This window comes from Sceloporus occidentalis, unplaced genomic scaffold (genome assembly GCF_023333645.1).
Source record: "Sceloporus occidentalis isolate IW3139 unplaced genomic scaffold, rSceOcc1.0.p SCAF_5, whole genome shotgun sequence".
Classification (NCBI taxonomy): domain Eukaryota; kingdom Metazoa; phylum Chordata; class Lepidosauria; order Squamata; family Phrynosomatidae; genus Sceloporus; species Sceloporus occidentalis.
In genome coordinates this window covers 7,685,763-7,707,199 of record NW_028316985.1, presented here as the reverse complement: position 1 = coordinate 7,707,199, position 21,437 = coordinate 7,685,763, and the positions used below count along the sequence as shown (strand labels likewise).

Genomic DNA, 21,437 nt, shown 5'->3' with positions numbered 1-21,437 from the left:
AATACCTGACACCACGTTAAGTGTTGTAGCTCCATCTTATGAAATAATGGAATTTGTAGTTTTACAAAGTCTTTAGCCTTTTCTACCAAAGGGGGTTGGGGCACCACAAAACTACAAATCCCAAGACTCTGTAGGACAAAGCCATGGCAGTTAAAGTGATGTCAAATTGCATTATTTCTACAGTGTAGATGCACCCTAGACTCTTACTGCAGATCAAATACACATATGTGAACTTTCTTCCCTTCCTTTAAAAGCTAGTGTTTTGAATGATGGAGTCACTAAAATGAAGGCCTTTTTCTGTTTCTTTTCCTTTCTGCAGGATATTGATGGCCAAGCTCTCCTCCTGCTGACCCTTCCAACAGTTCAGGAATGCATGGACCTCAAACTTGGCCCTGCCATCAAACTCTGCCACCAGATTGAGCGGGTCAAACTGGCCTTTTATGCCCAGTATGCCAACTGACAACCACTACTCCATATTCTCAAAACACTGAACAAATCTAATAAGCATCTAGGCTGTTGCTGAATGGACCAAATGTTCTTCTTGCAAGATTATTGCTGGCTAACCATTATAGGAAGGACACAACAGAGATGGTGTGAAAAGAAGGAGAGAGAGGAGTGACATGGGTGACTAGCCCATGAACCATGGATCAAGAATCTGTGCTGTTGACTGTCTCTGTTGTGCTCCAGGTATGGAGTCTATGATGTGGACCCTTATTTCAGAGAATACCTATATTTTTCGACAGTTGAAGATGTTCATTTAGATGAAGAGCAAGGGAGTCACCTTGCTCCCACCAGACCACCTGTGGAAGCTGACCAGACTAGTCACCTCCACACCTCATCCTCCATTGAAAGCAGTTGCTTCATTCTCTTTAAGAGAGTTGGACCTGGAAAGTTATGTTGGTTTGATATCTCTTTAATTGCCAACCTTTCCCCCAGAGAACTCGGGGAAATATAGTTTGGTGAAGGTTGCTTCAGCATTGTTGAAATGTCTCCCTAGCCCCTAAATTACAGATCCCAGTGAGAATTACTGTTAAATCGGTGTAGGTCTGTAATCAATATAATGGTGGTGGTGGGTGTTAATATGGGGATTATGTGTTATTTTTTCAATGGTTTGGTTTAATTTGTTCAGCCATTTCCATTACATGTTATTTGTTCAGCTGTTACACATTTTATTGTAAGGTACTTGTGAGGGCCTGGCCCAAAAAGTCAGAAATAAGCAACATCAGGCAGAGAATTTTCAGGGTTCTGTAGTGCAGGGTGTTTTGATATGCTCTCTGGATTGTTTGCATATTGATGATTACTTGTGCTATCAAAAACCACTCTGAATCTGTTCTGCCTTGCTTTCCTTCAACAAATTTCACCCATGCCCACCCAGTCAATGATGGGACATAAACTTGGGAAGTCCAGGAAGGTTAGAAATCAGTGGAAACATCTAGGCACTTGCTGTGAATGAGACTGGGCTATTGAATAATGCAAACCTTGTTGCATTCAAAATAGAATAATTCTATTTTGAAAGCAAAGATGAAAAGAAGTATTTAGCAGGATATGGAAATGGGACATTTTCCCCTTTAGATCAGGTATGGCCTACCTCCAGGGATCCAGGAGACACATCCAGCCCCTCTGAGCTTTGAAGAATACCCACCAGCCTACGCAGACAGTTACTTCCAATCTAAAACAGGACTAACAACAGGAGTTAGTCAGGACTAATAGATCAAGACTAACAGTAGGAGTCAGGTCTCTCATGTGTTTATCTGGTTTGGAGCAAGTGACTTATTGTGCCACTGTTGCCCTGTTTTTATTATTAATTGCAGGAAGATGGAAACACTCAAGAGTCAGTTACCCTTCTCCATTCCAAACTCCAACTTTTTTTTAAAAAATCACAAGCATAGCAAGTTACAGTTTGAGGCCATACAGATCTAGAGAGACCAGGAGAAATGCTGGCATCTAATGTTTGCTGGATGCAAGTCAATGAGGCATGTTTGTTAATTTTTATGTACAAGGTTGTATTCCATTGGTGTGTATATGTATCTGTATATATGATTTCATGTAAATAATGGTGGGGAGGGAGAATCTATATTCAGAGCTTTATTTTAATTTTTATTCAGAAAGGAACATAAATCTTTTTACTTGAAGAATTGTAAGCCAGGTTGTTAATAAAGGCACTCAAAAGAATAGCAAAAGCATTCTGTGTATCAGTTTGCCAATTTGCCAAATTGGAAAGAGAAACATTGGCCGGTTACAGACCGGCACTTTAGTGCGTGATGAGCACGCACTAGGGTTACAAAAGGGCGGTGCTTCCGCACTGCCCTAACCCTAGTGCGTGCTCGTCACGCACTAAACGGCGGCGGCCCTTCCATACGGCCGCCGCCGTGAGGACATCACGGCCGCGCCGCCTCTAGACGGGGCGGCGCAGACGTGACGTCCTTGCTCTGTGCCAGGGCGCTTACTGCGCCCTGAACACGGAGCAAGAAGGAGCTCCGTTTCGGAGCTCCTTCCTGGTTTAGTCCGCTGGGCGCAGCCTTCAGACAGCTGCGTCCAGCGGACTAAAAGAGAAAGGGGCCAAGCGGCCCCTTTCTCTTCTCCCTGCCGCCGCGGGGTGTCCTTGGGGCTTGAAGCCCCAGGGACACCCCTTTTCAGGCTGCGGGGAAGCGGCGTTTTGCTGCTTCCCCGCAGCCTGAAAAGCGACGGATTGGGGCCTCAGCGGCTGCTGCTCTGCACGCTGAGGCCCCGATACACCGGGGAAAGAGGCGGGTGCAGACCGCCCCAAATGGGCGGTCTATAACCCGCCATTGTAACATTCGCATTGTAGCATTCATTCACAAAGGAAAAAAAGTCTTGCAAAGTGCCCTTTGCAGCATTTTCCCTTTTCTGGAAGCAAGGAAATGAAAGGGAAAGTGAGCAAGCAGCTAGCCACATTCTATCTAATATATTTCCACTTGAAGCAAAAACCATGTGCATTTTTTGCCAAAAATAATTTTTAAAAATAAAAGTAAAAAGGGAAAGGTCCCTGCTGGAGAGCAGAGGCTTGGCTTGCTCTGTCCCTCTGACCTGCCCTGAACTGACCCTTCCTCCCGCCTCTTCCTTCGCCTACTCCTGCTCTGTTATAGAATGCCCTCCATGGCCCCCTTCTTCCCCCAGCTCCTTCATCCTCATCCTCCTCTGTCACTTTCTCCAGTTCCCCCCTCTGCCCTCTCTCTGACTGCCCTCTGCAGCCCCCATCAGTCACCCTGATTCCCCCTTTTTGCCTCCTGTCATTTGCCGCCTGTCAGATTCCCCTTTTATGCATCCTTCCTCCGGCTCATTCCTCCTTCGCCCTGATGAAGGGAAGTATTGCCCTGCCCACTGCCCTCCCTCTGACCTAAACCTCTCCCCTGAACTTGGCCCGATCATGATCGGGGGCAAGTTCATATTCGGCAGAACCCGGTTTTTTTCAAAAAAGACGGCTTTTGCCCTGATTGCAAATGACCCGCACTAAGGGACATTTGACACGAAACGCTTGTGCATGCCTCTGATTCGCTTGTGGGAGATTCGGGGCCAATATGAACTTCACGTGAAAAAATCGATTTCTGATCCGGGGTAAAGTGTAGTCTGAATGGCCCCTTAGTAGGCAAGAGGTAGCTAGTTCTTATGGTCTTTGGAGGAAATCTACTTTAAACTTTGAAGGAATTATACAAAATGCTGAACCTTTTGATAAGAGAGGGTTCAGCCTAAGAATAGCTCTTTTAAATTCCAGACTGAACCTTGATCTCCAAAGCTGTAGTCCAAAGCTTAAACCACTATGCCAGACTGGCTTGTGGGAGGTGGGGGATTGCTGATTCCTCAGACCAGGTTGTCTGAAAAGTATTGATCTGAAGAGTCTTGAATCCAGTTTCTGCCTTGTATACCAGTTTCCCTTTGGTAACAAGACCAAATGAATTTGCACACAAACACACATCTTGGGGAAACTGCCAATGAGAATTTTGGAACAACTGCTAGTTAAGACAAAAGGAAGGGGTGAGCTATTAATTATGGCCTTTGGAGGAAATTACTTTTTTCCACTTCTTGACTGTGAATGGAAGAATTTCCCAAGAGAAGGTTCCAGCAGCTGGGTATTCAAAACATCTCAGCAGATACAGAAACAGTCAGGAGAATCAACAGTATGGTAATTTCGGATTCAGATAGAAATTCTCTCCTCTCCCGAGTTTTAAAATGGGTGGGCAAGCGAATAAGGAATATGGAGGGTTTGGCACAGTCTATGAGCAGCTCACACCAGCAAGTCATCTCCTTAAGGTTGTCCCTTTGGTGGCTCCCCATAAGCTTTCTCTTAGGACTCCCAGGCATCCCATTTTGTATAGGATATCCCAAATTTGGCGACTGAAAATCCTGTCCCATATGGGATGCACAAGGATGGCTTCCAGGCTCATGTGAGTTCTCCAATTTCTCAGGAGCCCAAAACTCTCACAAGATGCCCTTCTTCTTATGGGACTGGTTGTTGTTGGCAAGAATGGGGGCTCATGCGATAATCTCCTAGGACAAAGGGAAAAGTTGGAGGGAAGAGAAATGTGGACATTCAAAACCAGCTGGAAAAGGAGAACAAAGAGGATTAATTGGGACAGTTCCTGCCAACTCAGGCAATTGGGAGTGGTATGCCAATGGAATATGCAGAAGAACCTAGACACATATCTCAAAATGCTCAACATATGCTTGTTTTATCAATTTAAAAAAACCTGGTGCATTTTGGCCTATGTGTACTCTTAAGACCCTCTTCTGATCCTCCTTAGAATCAAAGGTCAGACATTTACTGGACATGTTTTCACTTGTTTGTTTTGAGAGTTTTATTGAAACAGTGAAAAAGTGAAAGGTAATATAAACCATGCCAATAGTGCCAAATAATCTTGATCTATTTCTGACAAAAGGTAATAAACAATATGTGTAACAAAGGATTCACAACAAATACAAACAAATGATATAAAATGAACAACAGCAACAATTGCAAGCAAAATCATGCAAAATAGCAAATATGCCAAACCATAAAAACTACATTGAAGCAAAATACAGTGCAAAAGGAAAAAGCTAAGAGAGAGCAAGCCACACACACACGCACACACAAAGCTATCCTTATAAAGGCTCAACAGCTGAATAAGATAATACATACAGGTGAAGGCTATTTCCATCTCAGCAGCTCACCATTAACCCTATAATGACTGAAGTTCTAGATCTTGTCCATATTCCAACAAGTTTCTAATCCAGAAATCTCTTATGGGCATGTTGAGATGTGTCTCCTATTTCTTCTGTGTTTGGAGAACCTGGCAACTTTCCCGATCTTTTCCAGGACAGGTAAACAGGTATACTGAGCACTTGCGGAGCCAGCCCCAAAACGAGGCCATCCAGAAGTTGCATGGAAAACAATGGAAAACTCTTTGCACAATTATAGAAAAAATAATTACACTACAGTTGCATTAGTACAAGTCACTGAGACTGGGTGAACAGATGTCATCACCACATGGCATTGTCAAACAGAGGACATTCAAGAAAATGTAGGACATTACCAAATAAAAGCTAAATAGAAATAGGCATGCTCAAAATCAGGAACCTTTGGAAATTCCTCCTGGACAGAAGGTTGAAATGTAGGACATGTCCTGGAAAAGGAGGGCATCTGGTAACTGCTCTGAGAAAATTCCTGATTACAGAAGGTGCATCATAGGATCAAAAAATTGGCAGGTCCACTACTGAAGAAGCAGTTATGTTTTTTATTTAAAGTAATTTCATGTAGGAGTACTCCCATTAAATGTGCTCCATCCCTCTCTCTTCTGAGTAATTTGCATCATGGTAGAGTCTGCTTGAGAGTAAGGTAATGGGAAGGAGGGATGGAAAACCCAAAGTGTATTTAAGTTATATGGCTTTTTGCGACCATTAAGCAAACCACTCCAGTAATAAACAACCCTGCCTTCGCTAATACTCAATAAACAGCATGGTTTATAAGCAATCAGGGACACTGAATTACGGAATGGCACCATAGTGAAGGAATAATGCTACCCTAAGAATGCATGGGAAGATAAGTGGTTTGTAAAAGTGCCACTGCTTTGCATTAAAAAAATCAATTAACACTATGGTGTATTTTGGTTCTTCCTTCAATGCTTCTTTTAAACAGGAGTGAATGGGCTAGCATAGCCCCCTCTTTTCATCCTCCTGCCTCTTCAACATTCAATTTTTTCTCCTAGCCCAAAAGAATGACTGAACGCTCCTCCTGCCATCTTAAACAAATGAACAATTTTGGTTATTTGTCAGACTACATAGGCTCCTAAGGATGCTGTGATGAGTCAGAATGCTTTTTGCAGAGAAATATAGAACATGTATACCATTTCTTGGAAATTCTTGATATTAACAGGTGGTTGTTACTCTCTTGGAAAAGATCTTTACTGGCCAACTCTCTTAATGGGGTGGGGACAGTAATTTGGAAAATGTACACAGCTTCTGTTTTTATTTCTGCTACCAGTAGCAAATTTTAAAGTGGAACAGCACATCATGCCATCTTTCATAACTATCATCACCTCCCTACAAGAATCATCTTAATGATGTGGGTTAAGATGTTCCTTTACTCACAGGGTTTGGGGTGGGATTTGATTGTCTGGCTTTGTTAAAAGATTGGCACTGTATGAACTGATTGTCCCTGTTGCAGATATTTTTTGTAGATCTTTTGATGTATTGGTGGTTGTTTTAATGTGGTTTATTGGGACCTTGGGAGGTGAGAATTCAAATTCCTGCTGATCCACTGGGTGGACGTGGGCAAGTCACACACTCTCAACCTGAGAGGAAGGCAAAGGCAACTTTCTTCTGAACAAATCTTGCCCAGAAACCCCAAGATAGAGTTAGATTTAACCTGGAGGCGAATAACTAGAAAAGCCAGTGTGGTATATGGTTTTTATGTTGCGCTAGGACTCTGAGAACCTGAGCAAAATGTGTTGGTGCTTCCTCTTAAGGTGTTGCAGAAGGCTGCTGGTTCTGTAATACTGTTTAACCCCAACAAAATTGTTGCTTGCACCAAAAGCAGATAGCACTCATTGCCACCAGAGTCACACTACCCATCTTTCTGTTAACATTTAAGTAGCAACAACAATTAAGGACAATTGGATAAATGACAGAGAATATGTTTTGCTACCGAATAAAGAGATTTATTAAACACACACATTAACAAACAGAATATTAATCTAGCTAGACTATTCAACAAAACAAAGGGAAATTAAAGAATGACATTGATCTTGCACAGCAAAACAAAGTGAAAAATCAGCCTCAGAGGGAGCCATCAGGCAGACCAGCAACATCTTGGACTGCCTGAAGGAAGAGGCCCCTCCCTCCTCAACTGTCATCTCGGCCTCAGAGGGAGCCATCAGGCAGACCCAGCAACATCTTGGGCTGCCTGAAGGAAGAGGCCCCTCCCTCCTCAACTGTCATCTCGGCCTCAGAGGGAGCCATCAGGCAGACCCAGCAACATCAGGGACTGCCTGAAGGAAGAGGCCCCTCCCTCCTCAACTGTCATCTCGGCCTCAGAGGGAGTCATCAGGCAGACCAGCAACATCAGGGACTGCCTGAAGGAAGAGGCCCCTCCCTCCTCAACTGTCATCTCGGCCTCAGAGGGAGCCATCAGGCAGACCAGCAACATCAGGGACTGCCTGAAGGAAGAGGCCCCTCCCTCCTCAACTGTCATCTCGGCCTCAGAGGGAGTCATCAGGTGGACCCAGCAACATCAGGGACTGCCTGAAGGAAGAGGCCCCTCCCTCCTCAACTGTCATCTTGGCCTCAGAGGGAGCCATCAGGCAGACCAGCAACATCAGGGACTGCCTGAAGGAAGAGGCCCCTCCCTCCTCAACTGTCATCTCGGCCTCAGAGGGAGTCATCAGGCGGACCCAGCAACATCAGGGACTGCCTGAAGGAAGAGGCCCCTCCCTCCTCAACTGTCATCTCGGCCTCAGAGGGAGCCATCAGGCAGACCAGCAACATCTTGGACTGCCTGAAGGATGAGACTTCTCCCTCCTTTAACTGTATTTTGTATTGTATTACGATTTTACTGTACACCGCTATGATCATCGCGGAATAGCGGTCTATAAATAAAACATATTATTATTATTATTAAAATTATTATCCGCTTCCAAGCTCAATATAAGGCGTTGGTTATTACCTATAAAGCCCTAAATGGCTTGGGCCCTGGATACCTAAAGGACCGCCTCTCCCCGTACATTCCGCCTCGCACCCTCAGAACATCTGGGCAGCAATTGCTGAAAGTGCCTGGGGCCAGGTTAGCTTCCACTTCGAGAAGGGCCTTTTCCACAGCTGCCCCAGCCCTTTGGAACACGCTGCCCACGGAGCTCCGCTCATCTACTACCCTGGCCCAATTTAGGAAGGACCTCAAAACCTTCCTATTCAAGCAGGCGTTCCCCGATTAAATATCCCGTGGGCCTCCCTCCTCTTCCGTGGCCATGAGGTTGGGCTAAGGGGCTGTTATTGTTGTTTTTAGATTGTTGTTGCTGTTGTGTATATGTTTTTAACCTTTGTATTCTGTTTGCACTTGTTGCATCATTGTAAGCCGCCCTGATCGTTTGGAAGGGCGGGATACAAATAAAGATTTTATTATTTTATTATTATTATTAAAATGAAGCTGGAGAGCAGGAGCTTTTTCTGTAGCTTAGGCCCTATACAGACTGGCACTTTGTGCCAACCTGGGGCAGAGTCGGGGTGCAGCATCTTGATGACGCATGCCTGACTCCGTCCCCCAGGGTGCCCTGATGCACCACTCCAGACAGAGCGGAGCATCACGAAGCACCTCCAGCACTGTGTTCAAATGATGCAGCACCGAAGGCGCACCTTACAGGCGTGCTGTCATGGCTATGGCACCCTTTGGAGGGTGCAAAAAGAAGCTGCTTTTTGCAGCTCCTTTTTGCACCCTCCAGAGTCTGGATCGGGGCTGTGGTGTGAGGTTGCCGCAGGCCCCATCCAGCTGAAGAAGGGGCAGCTGCATGCCACCTCTTCAGGGCTGTTTGTACAGCCCCTTATTGCATGATGTCGTAGCACTTCAGTTCTGTTCCTGTGGGAGATGGTTGTAGAAACCCATCTTTTTTCTAGCTGGAAAAATCCATTCAACAAAAACACACACATTTACAACTGTCTCTGTTGGAAAGAGATCTGAAGCAGAGAAGAAGAGGCCTGTTATTACAACATTTTGTAGTAAGGCATGAAGAAAGCTACTACTCTCCAGCTCCATTTTGGTTTTCTTTTCTCGTGTGATAAGGCTCTGATTCAGTAAGAGCAATAACTGTCCATCCCTCACCACAGCTCTTTCACATTTTGCTAGTAACACAGAATAAAGAAACACTGAAAAAAACCTAATTTTATATAATTTCAGTGATCTCATATAATCTCTTTCCATAAACACTGTGATTTAAAATGCTGAGAATCTTGGCATAAATTGAATAACAAAGCTGTCAATATGCAAAGGCCAGTTCTTCTCTTTACCTACTAAATCACATCTCCATAGCAACATGGGAGAGATTTCAATACAGACTGAATCTCTTTTATCTAGAATCCCAAAATCTGAAATATTCCAAAAACCAAAACTTTTTTCCTGGTTGGCTGAAACAGTGACACCTTTGTTTCCTGATGGTTCAATGTACACACTTTGTTTCATGTACAAAAACATTTAAAAGACTGCATAAAATTACCTTCAGGCTATAAGGTGCATACGAAACATAAATGAATTTCATGTTTAGACTTGCGTCCCACCTCCAAGGTATCTCATTATGTATAGGCAAATATTTCGAAATCCAAAACAAGACTTCCAGTCTCAAGCATTTTGGATAGGGAAACTCAACCTTTTTTGTTTTTAATTTTGCAAAGAATATTGATTATTTTTAGGGGAAAGATCAATAAGCGCAATAAGCGTAACATTTGCAAAATCCCATCAATTCTAGCTAGTGTTATCTGGTGTAATCTGATGCCAAAGGGATTGGCATTAGCTGCTGAATCACCATTGTTGTGGGTAGCATGTGATGAGAAGTAGGTGGGATAGTTTTAATGCCCATGTGTCTTGCTTTCAGAGGAGGGGGAAAATACACTGAAGAATGATGGCTGGCATTCTGTATTGCAGTCAAACTAGTTGGGTCTTGCAGCCTCTTCCAAGCCTAAGATTGTAAAATTCTACGAATCCCCTAGCCAGCTTTTCATGCTGCATGGAAGATATATTACATATGGATTCTAAATCATGTTGCTTAAAGGGGAAAACAGATAGTTGTGCACTGGAGCTTGTTATAAATCTTTCCTGCAGTGCTAGGCTCTGTGTCACAACTAATTAGAATAATAAAAATTCTGATGCTCTTGATGACTGCCTAGGGAAACTGAAGAGAAAAGCTGAGATGATGAAGTTTTCAAACTGTAGGCCAAAATAAAGGCCAAACAGGCCAAAATAAAGCTGCTTCTGGTCACTTTGGAGGTATGCTGTTTAAATGACACAAGCATCTTAAGAAGCCAGAAGCTGTGCCAAAGCTGCGCTCTAGTCCTTAGGACTGGAGCATAGCTTTGGCATGGCTTCTGGCATGCAACATTTAAACAGCATACCTCCAAAGTGACCTGAAGCAGCTTTATTTTGGCCTGTCTGTTTGGGCCCTATATTACAAGAAAAGAGAGGAAACAAAGCATTTTTAAAATTTATTTTATGTTAGCTTTAGAAAACCAGCCAGTGTGCACATTGGGCTGTGACTATGGAGACCAGGGTATGAATCCCCCCTTGGCCATAGACACCTACTGGGTGACTCTGAGCAAGTCACATTCTCTCAGCCTCACATGAAAGTAAAATCAAAACCCCTCTGAACAAATCTTGCCAAGAAAATCTCATGACAGGTATACCTTAGGGTTGTCATAAGTCAGAAATGACTTGAAGGCACAAAACAACAAAAGCTATGTCCTGTACTTGTCACTTGACTCCCTTTGAAGCAACATCCCAGGAAAGAAATGAAAGGGAGGGGAGAGAAAAGTCCCACATATCCAGTTAAAGACCACCAAGCCCAACATTCCTGCTTCCCATTGCAGTATACCAGATTCCAGCGTGGAGCCCAAAAGCAGAAGTCAGTGTGATGTAGTAGTTTGAGTGTTGGATTACGATTCTTGGAGACCAAGGTTCAAATCCCTTCTTAGTCATGGAAACTTAGGTTTTCCCTTTTGCAAGAGTCATTTAAACTGGAGCGGGGAGGATCAGAGCAAGGGTTAAAGTAAGGACTGAGAACCTTCAGCCTGGAGACCAGATGGGCCTGCAGGAGCCCAGACTTTTTTTTGCTGTTATGTCTGATGAAAGATAATATAAAACCCCAGTCTCCTGGTTTGCAGACTGAAAAACTGTTGCATAGAACTTTTCAAAGATATAGCTATATCAGTCTGTAAAATCAGTATGTGAAGAGATCTTGTAGCACTTTTGAGACTAACTGAAAGAGAGTAATTGGCAGCATGAGCTTTCACAGACTCAAGTCTACTTCTTCAGATGCCTATGGTGAAGTGGAAAGTCAGGGACAGACATATATATTCCAATGGGGCTTGAGCATACGCGAAATTCAGCTTACGCGAGGGGTCCGGAACAGATCCCCCATGTAAGCCGAGGGCGCGCTGTACCACTAGTGTGAGTGAAAGTCAATTCAAATTTATTGACTCATAGAATCATAGAATTGGAAGAGACCACCAGGGCCATCCAGTCCAACCTCCTGCCATGCAGGAAGTCACAATCAAAACATCCCTGTCAGATGGCCATCCTTTGTGTATGGAAATGAAGTAGCAAGTCCAGTTTTAATGAAGGTAATTGGTAAATAAAGGCAGTGGAAGCCATAGCCTGTAAGTGAGGAGACTGAATGAGTTGTTAAGGAAAATGCAACATGGGATATACAGTAGTAGAAATAAAACATGTATGTGAAAGTCACAGTGACTAAGCAAGAGCAATTAAGAAGCCACACAGGTGAAAAAGCTAATGTAATTTAGAAGTCTTGAATGTCAAGGACAGAATTATAGAATGTACAATTGAAAACACCTGAGATTCATTAAGTGTACAAGGTGAAATGATGAAACTCTTAAGTATGGGTTGAACTATGTGAACCAATCAAAATGAATGTACACGCCCACTGGGTGGTGATTAACAATGGCTATAATAATTGCTATGTTTGCCAATGTATTTTGTGGGTAGTTGGAGTAGTTTGGAGATTGTAGAGATTGTGATTTGTAGGGCATATAGTATTTGTATATAGTAGAATAAAGTAGATCTTTTATATAAGACTACTGAGTTGTCTGGTGTCTTGGGTGAAGATACAAGATTCAGCAGAATCCTGGAGAAGTTTGGAGACATCTGAGGAAGAAGAGTGAGAAGGCTTGGAGAGTTTGTCAGGGTCTTCAGCCTATTATCTGAAACTCTGCTGCTTGGAAGAAAAGCATTAACCACTGATCAAAGCTGATCAGCTCTGCTGCATAACAAGGTGGTGAGTTAGAGCCAGAGGTGAAGAGCTACAACTCCCATCATCCCTGACATGAGTGTATACAAAAGATTTTGAATTTGAATTGATATTCCCACACACTAATAGCAAATGGTCTGTCTTTGGCTTTCCACTCCACCAAAGCATCTGAGGAAGTAGACTCAAGTCTTCAAAACCTCCTGATGTCAATTCCTTTTTTCAGTTAGTCTCAAAGGTGCTACAAGATCTCATTTGCATGGAACTTCGTTAGGTTTGTATCTTGAGAAACTCTTGCATGACATGGAGTTCTGATTTGGAGCCCTGGAAAAAGTTGCATGGAACTAAATTCTGATTTGCACAGTCCTATTTACTGCTAAGGAAGCTTTTATGGAACTGAGGTCTGGCTTGCAGCTCAGGAAACTGTTACATGGAGGCAAGTTCTGCTTTGCAGAACGAGAAACTGTTATATGGCACTGAAGTCTGTTTTGCAGCCCAAAAAATTATTGCATAGAACTGAGTACTGGCCTGCAGCCAAGGAAACCATGGCATGGAACTGAACTCTTCTTTGCAGCCTGAGAAGCTGTTGCATGGAACTCAGCTTCAGTTCCCACGCCACAGAAAACTGTTGCATGGAACTGAGTTCTGGTTTGTACTCGGAGAAACTGTTATGTTGGAACTCAGCTTTGGTTAACAACCTGGGAAGCTGCTCCACTACCAATATTATAAACATGATACATACAGCTTGACTGCACTATGAAATAGATTTGGACAGGGGGGTTGCCGAAGGCACTCTCAGCCACAACATCTTTATTAGGTGTAGCTCTCCCTCCGAGCAATGGATTGACAGTCAGTTGCTGGCCCCACTCTATGGATTTCTGCTTTCTGCATCCCTCTTCGTCTTCTGTCTTCTAGTTCCAATGAACCAGCTCATCAGTAACTCCAGATGAAATGATTTGACACTCTGGGATAACTTGCTTTGAATGTTTTGATTGATTTACATACAGTGAAAAATATGCATCAGTGTACACCCTTGTGTTTGTTACTCTGCCTCCATCGCACATTAGTCTCCCAAGCTTGCTTTCTTCATTTATATGTCTTGTGTTTAATATATTTTTATATGCTGCCTTCCTCTAATAAATGAAATTACACTTCAGTGGTAAAATGTTTCCCATAAGCAATCAAAGGCAGGTAGTCCTTGTGTGTGAGTGCCATTGGTGCTGTTGTCACATCATCAAAATGTAATATGTGCTGGTTATCAGTTTTATCCTTATCTGACAGTTTCAATGTTGGAACTCAAAAGGAGTATTTGTAACAAAGGCCAGTTACAAACCGGCAGTTTAGTGCGTGACGAGCACGCACTAGGGTTACAAAAGGGCGGTGCTTCCGCACCGCCCTAACCCTAGTGCGTGCCCGTCACACACTAAACGGCGGCGGCCCTTCCATATGGCCGCCACCGTGAGGACGTCACGGCTGCGCCGCCTCTAGACGGGGCGGCGCGGACGTGACGTCCTCAATCCGCGGCAGGGCGCCTAGGGTGCCCTTTCCGCAGACCAGGAAGGAGCTCCGTTTCGGAGCTCCTTCCTGGTCCGCGGCGCCACTTTGCTTCGCTGGGTGCAGCCTTCAGACGGCTGCGCCCAGCAAAGCAAGGGAGAAAGGGGCCAAGCAGCCCCTTTCTCCCCCTCCCCACTGCCATGGGGTGTCCTTGGGGCTTGAAGCCCCAAGGACACCCCTTTTCAGGCTGCGGTGAAGCGGCATTTTGCTGCTTCCCCGCAGCCCGAAAAGTGGCGGATCGGGGCCTCAGCGGCTGCCGGTGTAGCCACTGAAGCCCCGATACTCCGGGGAAAGGGGCGGGTCCAGACCGCCCCAAATGGGCAGTCTAAAACCCGCCCCCGTCTCTCTGGCCACACACCTACATCGTGCTTGTATACCATAAAGTTTCTAACCCCTAAAAAGCTGCTCTTTCTGGTGAGGGGTGTAGTCAGATGATTTTCACTAACAGAAGAGGCAGGCACAAAAATTGGGGGGGGGGTTAAGAAGGATTTGGATATAAGTCACTAAAAACATGAGAACAAGCATGTTGTGTTTTTGTGCTTTCAAGTCATTTCTGACTTATGGGGACCCTAAGGCAAACCTATCATGGGATTTTCTTGGCAAGATTTCCTCAGAGGGGGGTTTGTCATTGCCTTCCTCTGAAGCTGAGGGGGTATGACGTGCCCAAGGTCACCCAGTTTCAGGTATGAGCTGGGAATTGAATCCTAGTCTCCAAAGTCATAGTCCAACACTCAAACCACTATGCCATAACCACGGTTCAAATCCCTGTTAAGCCATAGAAACTCACTGGGTGACCTTGGGCAAGTCACAGTCTCTCAGCCTCAGAGGAAGGCAAAGGCAAAGACAAAAGCCCCTCTGAACAAATCTTACCAAAAAACCTCTGTGAAAGGTTCGTATTAAGATCTCTGAAGCTGGAGACAACTGGGAGCCACACAACACTGAAAAAGAGGTCTGTGTAAGAGAATTCCATGGGTAATGATAAAAATATAACCCGACTAATCCATTTTAATTTGAAATTGTATCATGAAGATTTCAACAACATCAAAAAAGTAAATTGCAACATTTTCCACATGAAAAATATTTTTGTAAAATTTTGTAAAAGTGACTGGGAAGTACATTTATATTTTGCAAATCATCTTACTCTAATGATCCGAACTCTTAGTAAAGTCTCACACACCATGATTACTGTCCTCTTGAAATTCCTTCAAATGGGACTAACCAAGTGGGTTCCAGCTATAGTTCAAGCACTAAAAATATGTAGAATCCTGCAAAACCCCAACACTAACACTGCATGAACTTAGCAAAACATTGTACATGTACAAGAAAGCCTCTCCATGCAAACACACTTTCTATGCTGCAGGATACATGTTTGGTGCATCTACAGTTGAGTGAGAAAATTCATTCTCAACTTTGGCATGTGTACTGACACCATATTGTCGTTAAGTGCTTCATTGGAAAAAGTAAATTCATTAAACTTGGCTTTGGAAAGTAACATATGTAAAGGAAGGAAGACTTAACACAATTAAAAACAAGAAATCACATGACATCACCTGCAATCTTTAGCTGCTGTATCTCCCAAGTATGGTTAGCGAGTCCCTTTTCATTGATGGGGAAACCTGTCAATAAGCTCTCAATCATACTCCAGTTCCATTAATTATCAGGCGCAAACCATTGGCTGCTGTGGCAATTGCAACATTTGCAATCATGTGGCATCACAGTCTCCTCATCTCCCCCTGTCCCCCTTGGTATTCCCAAACAACTTGATTTCCTTTAATTCCCCCCCCCCCCATTTCTCTTAAATTAAATTAGCATAACTATGGAATTGCATTTAAAAGGTAAAAATAAAACAACCCCATGAAAGGCATTAATCAGAACAGTGGGGCTAATGGGGGAGAGAAGAAGAGAGGCAAATGGCAGAGACATGTGATAATGGCTGCTCTGAAATATGTTTCGGTTTTTTAAAACTAGCACAATTGCAGCAAGAACAGGATTCATGTTATAATGTGCCTTCATGGCTGGATACTGAATCAACACATTGCTACATCCTACTGTTTCCATGGGTCCACTCCAGTTGACACTAACAATAGGCTTTAGGTCCCTCTATTGTTTTTGTTTGTTTGTTTGTTTTATTTTGGAGTCAATGGAAAGATAATAACCAAACCATCTTTTTCAGCCATTGTTGTGTGGGGAGGGGGGATATACCAATTGCCATGGTAACACTTCTAAATGACCATAGCATCCAGAAAACCATACTGAATCCCTTGGACAGAAGGACGCATAATAACATGCACCTGAGAAGCACTTTAAAGTTTTTGTTGTTGTTTTTAAAAGCATGTGCACCATCTGAGAGGGTGAAAAATCTGAAATATTTTACAAACCAAGATGCATGAAACATTCATGAGAACAGAGAAAGGATTGTTTACTGAACAAAGTCTTACAGAGTGAAGAGGGACCGTTGGCTATTTAATAAGACTGCATTAACATGTCTTCTTTGTCTAGTGGCTAGTGTATCATTAGGCATCAGAGCTGTATCCACACCACAGCATTACAGCACTTTGATAGCACTTTAACAGCTATGGTTTTATCCTATGGAATCCTAAGAGCACTGGAAATGCACTTGGCTATGTCCCTGTAGCCAGATGCAAAATGATTACATCATCTGCTGAGACCTCAGGTGCATCCCAGTGAATCTCAATGGGTGATGTTATTGTTCTGTGTCTGGCTATGGGCACATTGCAAGAAGCTTCTCCAATTCTGCCTCCACTTCACTAGCTACTGAACAGCTGGGAGAGGGCTTCAGTGGCTAAATAATGACCCAAGCATAGGGTAGGGTTAAGTGGAGAGAGATAGTGTAGTTTCACTGCCTCAGCCATGGCATCATGTTGCATTCAATAAATCTACCAGCTGCAGAAAGCCCTGGCTGAGATCCTGGATAAGACATACAATTATGGTCTCTTCCACCTCTGTGATTCTGTGACATCAAGGCAAAAATGGAAAGACTGGTTTAAGGAATCCATTCATAGATAGGCAGGATGAAATGTCCCTAAAAGTATTTACCGAAGCCCCTAAAGCTGGCTTTCTGGCTTATAGGTCTGTTGGCAGCCATCATGGGAAAGCTATGTGAGCTGGCATCACTCTAGCTAGAAAAACAAAACAAACAGGAAGTGTCCTCAGAGGGAAATGGATCTAAGGACTTAATCACATGGGGCAAATTGGTGGAAAATCAGGGGTTTAAATAGTCATTATCCCAGGAAATTGCACAAGTGCTTTTAAGATTTTCACACACATCGTGATTAAAGAGCCATTATCCCAGGAATAACCAGGCAATAAACAGCAACAAATTATTCACAGGATTTCCATATACCAGTATATATGTAAGTCCAACAAAGACAAGAGGGCTGTCTACCTCCTGCCCTTATGATGCAGACTACTTACTACATGTGTTAACCTCCTCCAACAGAACATACTCAGACTCTCCCTTCCTGGTTTCATGGTGATAGTCATACCACCATCAGGCATGCAAGGCAGGGGGGAGATATTATGGGGATGAGGCTGATATGAGGTGACTTGCTCCCCCCCCATTTATTCACTGGAGAAACATACTCCATAAATGTGTGTTATCCTATGTATCTGTACTAAGCCCCAGAGATAGGGTTGCCATAATTGCCCACTAAAACCCGGGACAAAATGTAGGACAAAATCTAGACCAAACTGTAGGACAACTGCAGGACAAAACTCAGCCCAAAATGTAGGACATTTAAAGTCCTCCATTTTTCTTAAATGTCCTACATTTTGGGCTGAGTTTTGTCCTGCAGTTGTCCTACAGTTTGGTCTAGATTTTGTCCTACATTTTGTCCTTGGTTTTAGTGGACAATTATGGCAACCCAACCCAGAGAGTTCAGTGGGACTGACTCCCATCCAAATATGCATCAGACAGCAGCCTGAATGCATTTTCTTTCCTTTCTTTCTTTCTTTCCTCTATCATTTCCTTTTCTTGCCTTTATATCCAGCTTGTGCAGATATTTTTAAAAATGAATTTCGATATTCATATCTAAATGAAAATGAATCAAGAGGAACCACCAAATGAGCTACAGTGTTCAAAAGAGCCTATAAATCATTTACAACCATATTGAGTGGCTTATAATAAAGGAGTATAATGAAGGAAAATGAGCCATGCTACTTAATAAAAAAGAACTTTGCAATTATGGTGCTATCCAGTCATCCATCTTCACAGATCCAGTGTGATGCTTCACTAGAATGATGGATTGTCCTTCTCCCTTTCCTCCCTCCCTATAGAGATTTAGCATATTAGGCTGAGGGTGTAAGATGTTTTATTAACATGTTTATTAACCTTGGAATAGTTTACTTCCTTCATTCTAACAGTGAGCAGGTTCAGCTCTGTAAGATACAGACAAAGCTGCTGTTGCTGTTATGGTCTATCAGGTCACTTTGACCCATGGTGATCCTATGAATGTGAGACCTCCAAGACAATCTGTCATCAAGACAAGACAACCTGCTCAGGTCTTGCAAACTCAGGGCAGGGATGGATTCCTTTATTGTGTCTATCCATGTATAATGCATTCAGGGGGTGTATCAACAGGAGAGGCAAAATGGGGTATTGCCCCTCCAAATAAGAATTCTCTCCCCCTCCACTGCCACTGTTAGGAACTGAATTGGGAGTTTTTATATACAAACCATGTACTCAGCCATTGAACTAACAGCCTTCCTGGTTTATATGCTTAATTATTTTATTTTATTTTTTACAAAAGGTAAATATTCAAGAAGGGCTGCAATGTTTCTAATGATAATGGCTCCCAGTTTCCTTTCCCTTATCCCGTGGCTCCAGCGATGAGAAGAAAAACAAATAAAGTAGAACTTGATTGAAGTGAAATTAATTCTCTTGCCCAACTAGCTGTCTTCACTTAGTGCCTTTCTATCCTGCCTTATTGAATCAAGGCAGCTTTTCACAAACCAAACAGTATGAGAAATATTCAATTTCCAATGAGATATCAGAGTTTAAAACAAATAAAACATGGAAATTAAAAGAAATTGTGCAAGATGCTCCTATAATGTAGGAATGTGTGGTTGTGTGCCTGTATTTGCTTGACTCCTAGAATGATTGCTGCGTTAGACTCTGGTGAATCTTCTTCCAAATAACTCCTCTGTGCTCCAGTGAGGCTGGGTGCCCTTCCAGGAGAAGATGGGAGCATCCTCTCCTGGTGACTGAATGGCTGGTTCAGAAAATAGGTATATGTCCCAGGAAGGCAGTCATGACATGGTGCCCCTTACCACACCAGAAGAGGTGTGAGACTCCAGAGAGGAAGGAGACTCCGCCCTCCATAACTGCCATCCGCTGGCCAGAGAGGAAGGAGACTCCGCCCTCCATAACTGCCATCCGCCGGCCAGAGAGGAAGGAGACTCCGCCCTCCATAACTGCCATCCGCCGGCCAGAGAGGAAGGAGACTCCGCCCTCCATAACTGCCATCCGCCGGCCAGAGAGGAAGGAGACTCCGCCCTCCATAACTGCCATCCGCCGGCCAGAGAGGGAATTCACCAGGCAGGTCCAGCTCCATCAGGACTAGCCTGGAAGAAGGAAGAGCCCTCCCTCCAATCCATCTGCCTTGGTCCAGGCCTCAGAGGGAGAGAAGAACCACTGGGCCTCATCCCCTTCCCTCCACCATTCCCTTCTCCTTTTGTGTCGTGTCTTTTAGATTGTAAGCCTGAGGGCAGGGAACTGTCTGATTAAAAACAATAATTGCCACCCTGAGAGCCATTAGGGCTGAAGGGCGAGATATAAATACCTAAATAAATAAATAAATAAATAAATAAATAAGATGACTTTACTACAGAGCCAGTTTTTGAGGACACCTTCCTCTTACCAGGTCAACATACGCTCCAACATTTCATAGATGAGTGAATGTGGTCATAATGACAAAAGTTACTGATGAGGAAAAACAGACAAGCTAGGAGGGGCTACAGCAGTTTTCTTTTGCCTGGGCTTACAGGGAAGGAAAAATTCTGCCCTCCATCTTCTTTCCTTCCTGCAGATTGAACTGAGTACAAAGTGCTTTTGCACTTTGAACACAGTTTGCAACAGCTGAAGTAAGATGAGCACAAAGGCAGAAAGTGGAAGGAGGAGAGAAAAACTGGGACAATGAAAAAGTAGGATAACAGAGGGTTAATGAGGACTCTTCCTGCCAAATTGGGAAAGGGTATGCTGCCTTTCAATTCGATGGAACGATGTGTTCTCAACAAAATGAACACTTTTGGCACCTGAGGAAACTTTCAGGGGTGGGATACAGACTGCCCAAAAAGGGCGGTCTCCCGCCGCCCTGGTTTGCTCCGCAAGGGAGCCGCAGTGGACAAACGGCGCGGCTCTGTCACAGAGCAAAAAGAACCCGCAAAAAGCGGGTTCTTCTTGTGGTGCCTTTGTGATGCTGCAAGGCGCCAATGGTACACTTGCAGCATCACAAAGGTGCCGGGACGTGCAGACGCTATGTATCCGTCACATCAAAATGGCGACACCCATGTGTACCGTCATTTTGACACCCTCGTCACGTGCAAGGGGCAAGTCGTGTCTGGAAGCACCGCCCCTCGCACGTAACGACAGCACCCTGTAGGGCCCGTCTGTACAGCGCCTGAGTTTGGACTGACTGACCTAGATCCACTGCTATTGCTGTTAAAAAAAGCTTTGTTCCCATTTTCATTTGCACACTCCTTGATGTTATACAAACTATTGGATCTGTAGACAAGTGACATTATTGCTCAACCAGTCCCCATCAATTCAAATGCACTGCTATTTTCTGTTCTATTTATTTTATTACAGCACAAAAGATCTGAGGATAAAACTAACATATTTTCAGTCTCAGGCAGTGGAGCTCAAAGAGACCGCATGCCGAATTCTTGGAAGCAGGAAATATTAAACAACTCCTGAGCTCCCAGAATTTTAATATGCTCCCTCCAGCAGATAACGGTCTGGTGTGTCTGTGTTTCCCCCCTTTTTTCATTAAAATTGCTGGAATAGCTGTAAGCTAATGGATAAACAATGAAAACAGAAAACTGTTTGTTGTTTAGATACTCCACTATGATTTTGTACTCGGATTAGTGCAGTAACCAGGGACTCAATTAAGGGCATAAAAACCATGCTGTCATTCATTCTGCAGTGGCTCAGAGAAGGACAGAAGAGCCGATAAAGGGAATAGAGGATCAAAGCTTCCATGAAATTGTGGGCAGACACATAACCGAGGCCTGTTACAGACTGCCAAAACAAAGCTGCTTCGGGTCTCTTTGGAGGTATGCTATTTAAATGATGCATGGGTCTTAAGAGTCCGGAGGTCGCACCAAAGCCACACTCCATTCATAAGCACTGGAGTGCAGCTTTTGGTGCAGCTTCCGGATTCTTAGGATGCATGCATCATTTAAATAGCATACCTC

The 21,437-nt window shown here is 43.7% G+C and overlaps 1 protein-coding gene across 2 annotated transcripts in view; it reads left to right on the top strand.

Moving 5' to 3' along the window:
• The window catches only part of LOC149311635 (scm-like with four MBT domains protein 2), an 87,891-nt gene extending 85,711 nt beyond the window's left edge, over positions 1-2,180 (top strand). For both annotated transcript variants that reach the window (XM_089527512.1, XM_089527514.1), the window contains one exon: positions 320-2,180. In XM_089527512.1, coding sequence (XP_089383638.1) covers positions 320-460 — 141 coding nt within the window. In that variant the 3' untranslated portion in view covers positions 461-2,180. The remainder of the gene's footprint in view (positions 1-319) is intronic.
• The last annotated feature ends 19,257 nt before the right edge of the window (positions 2,181-21,437 follow it).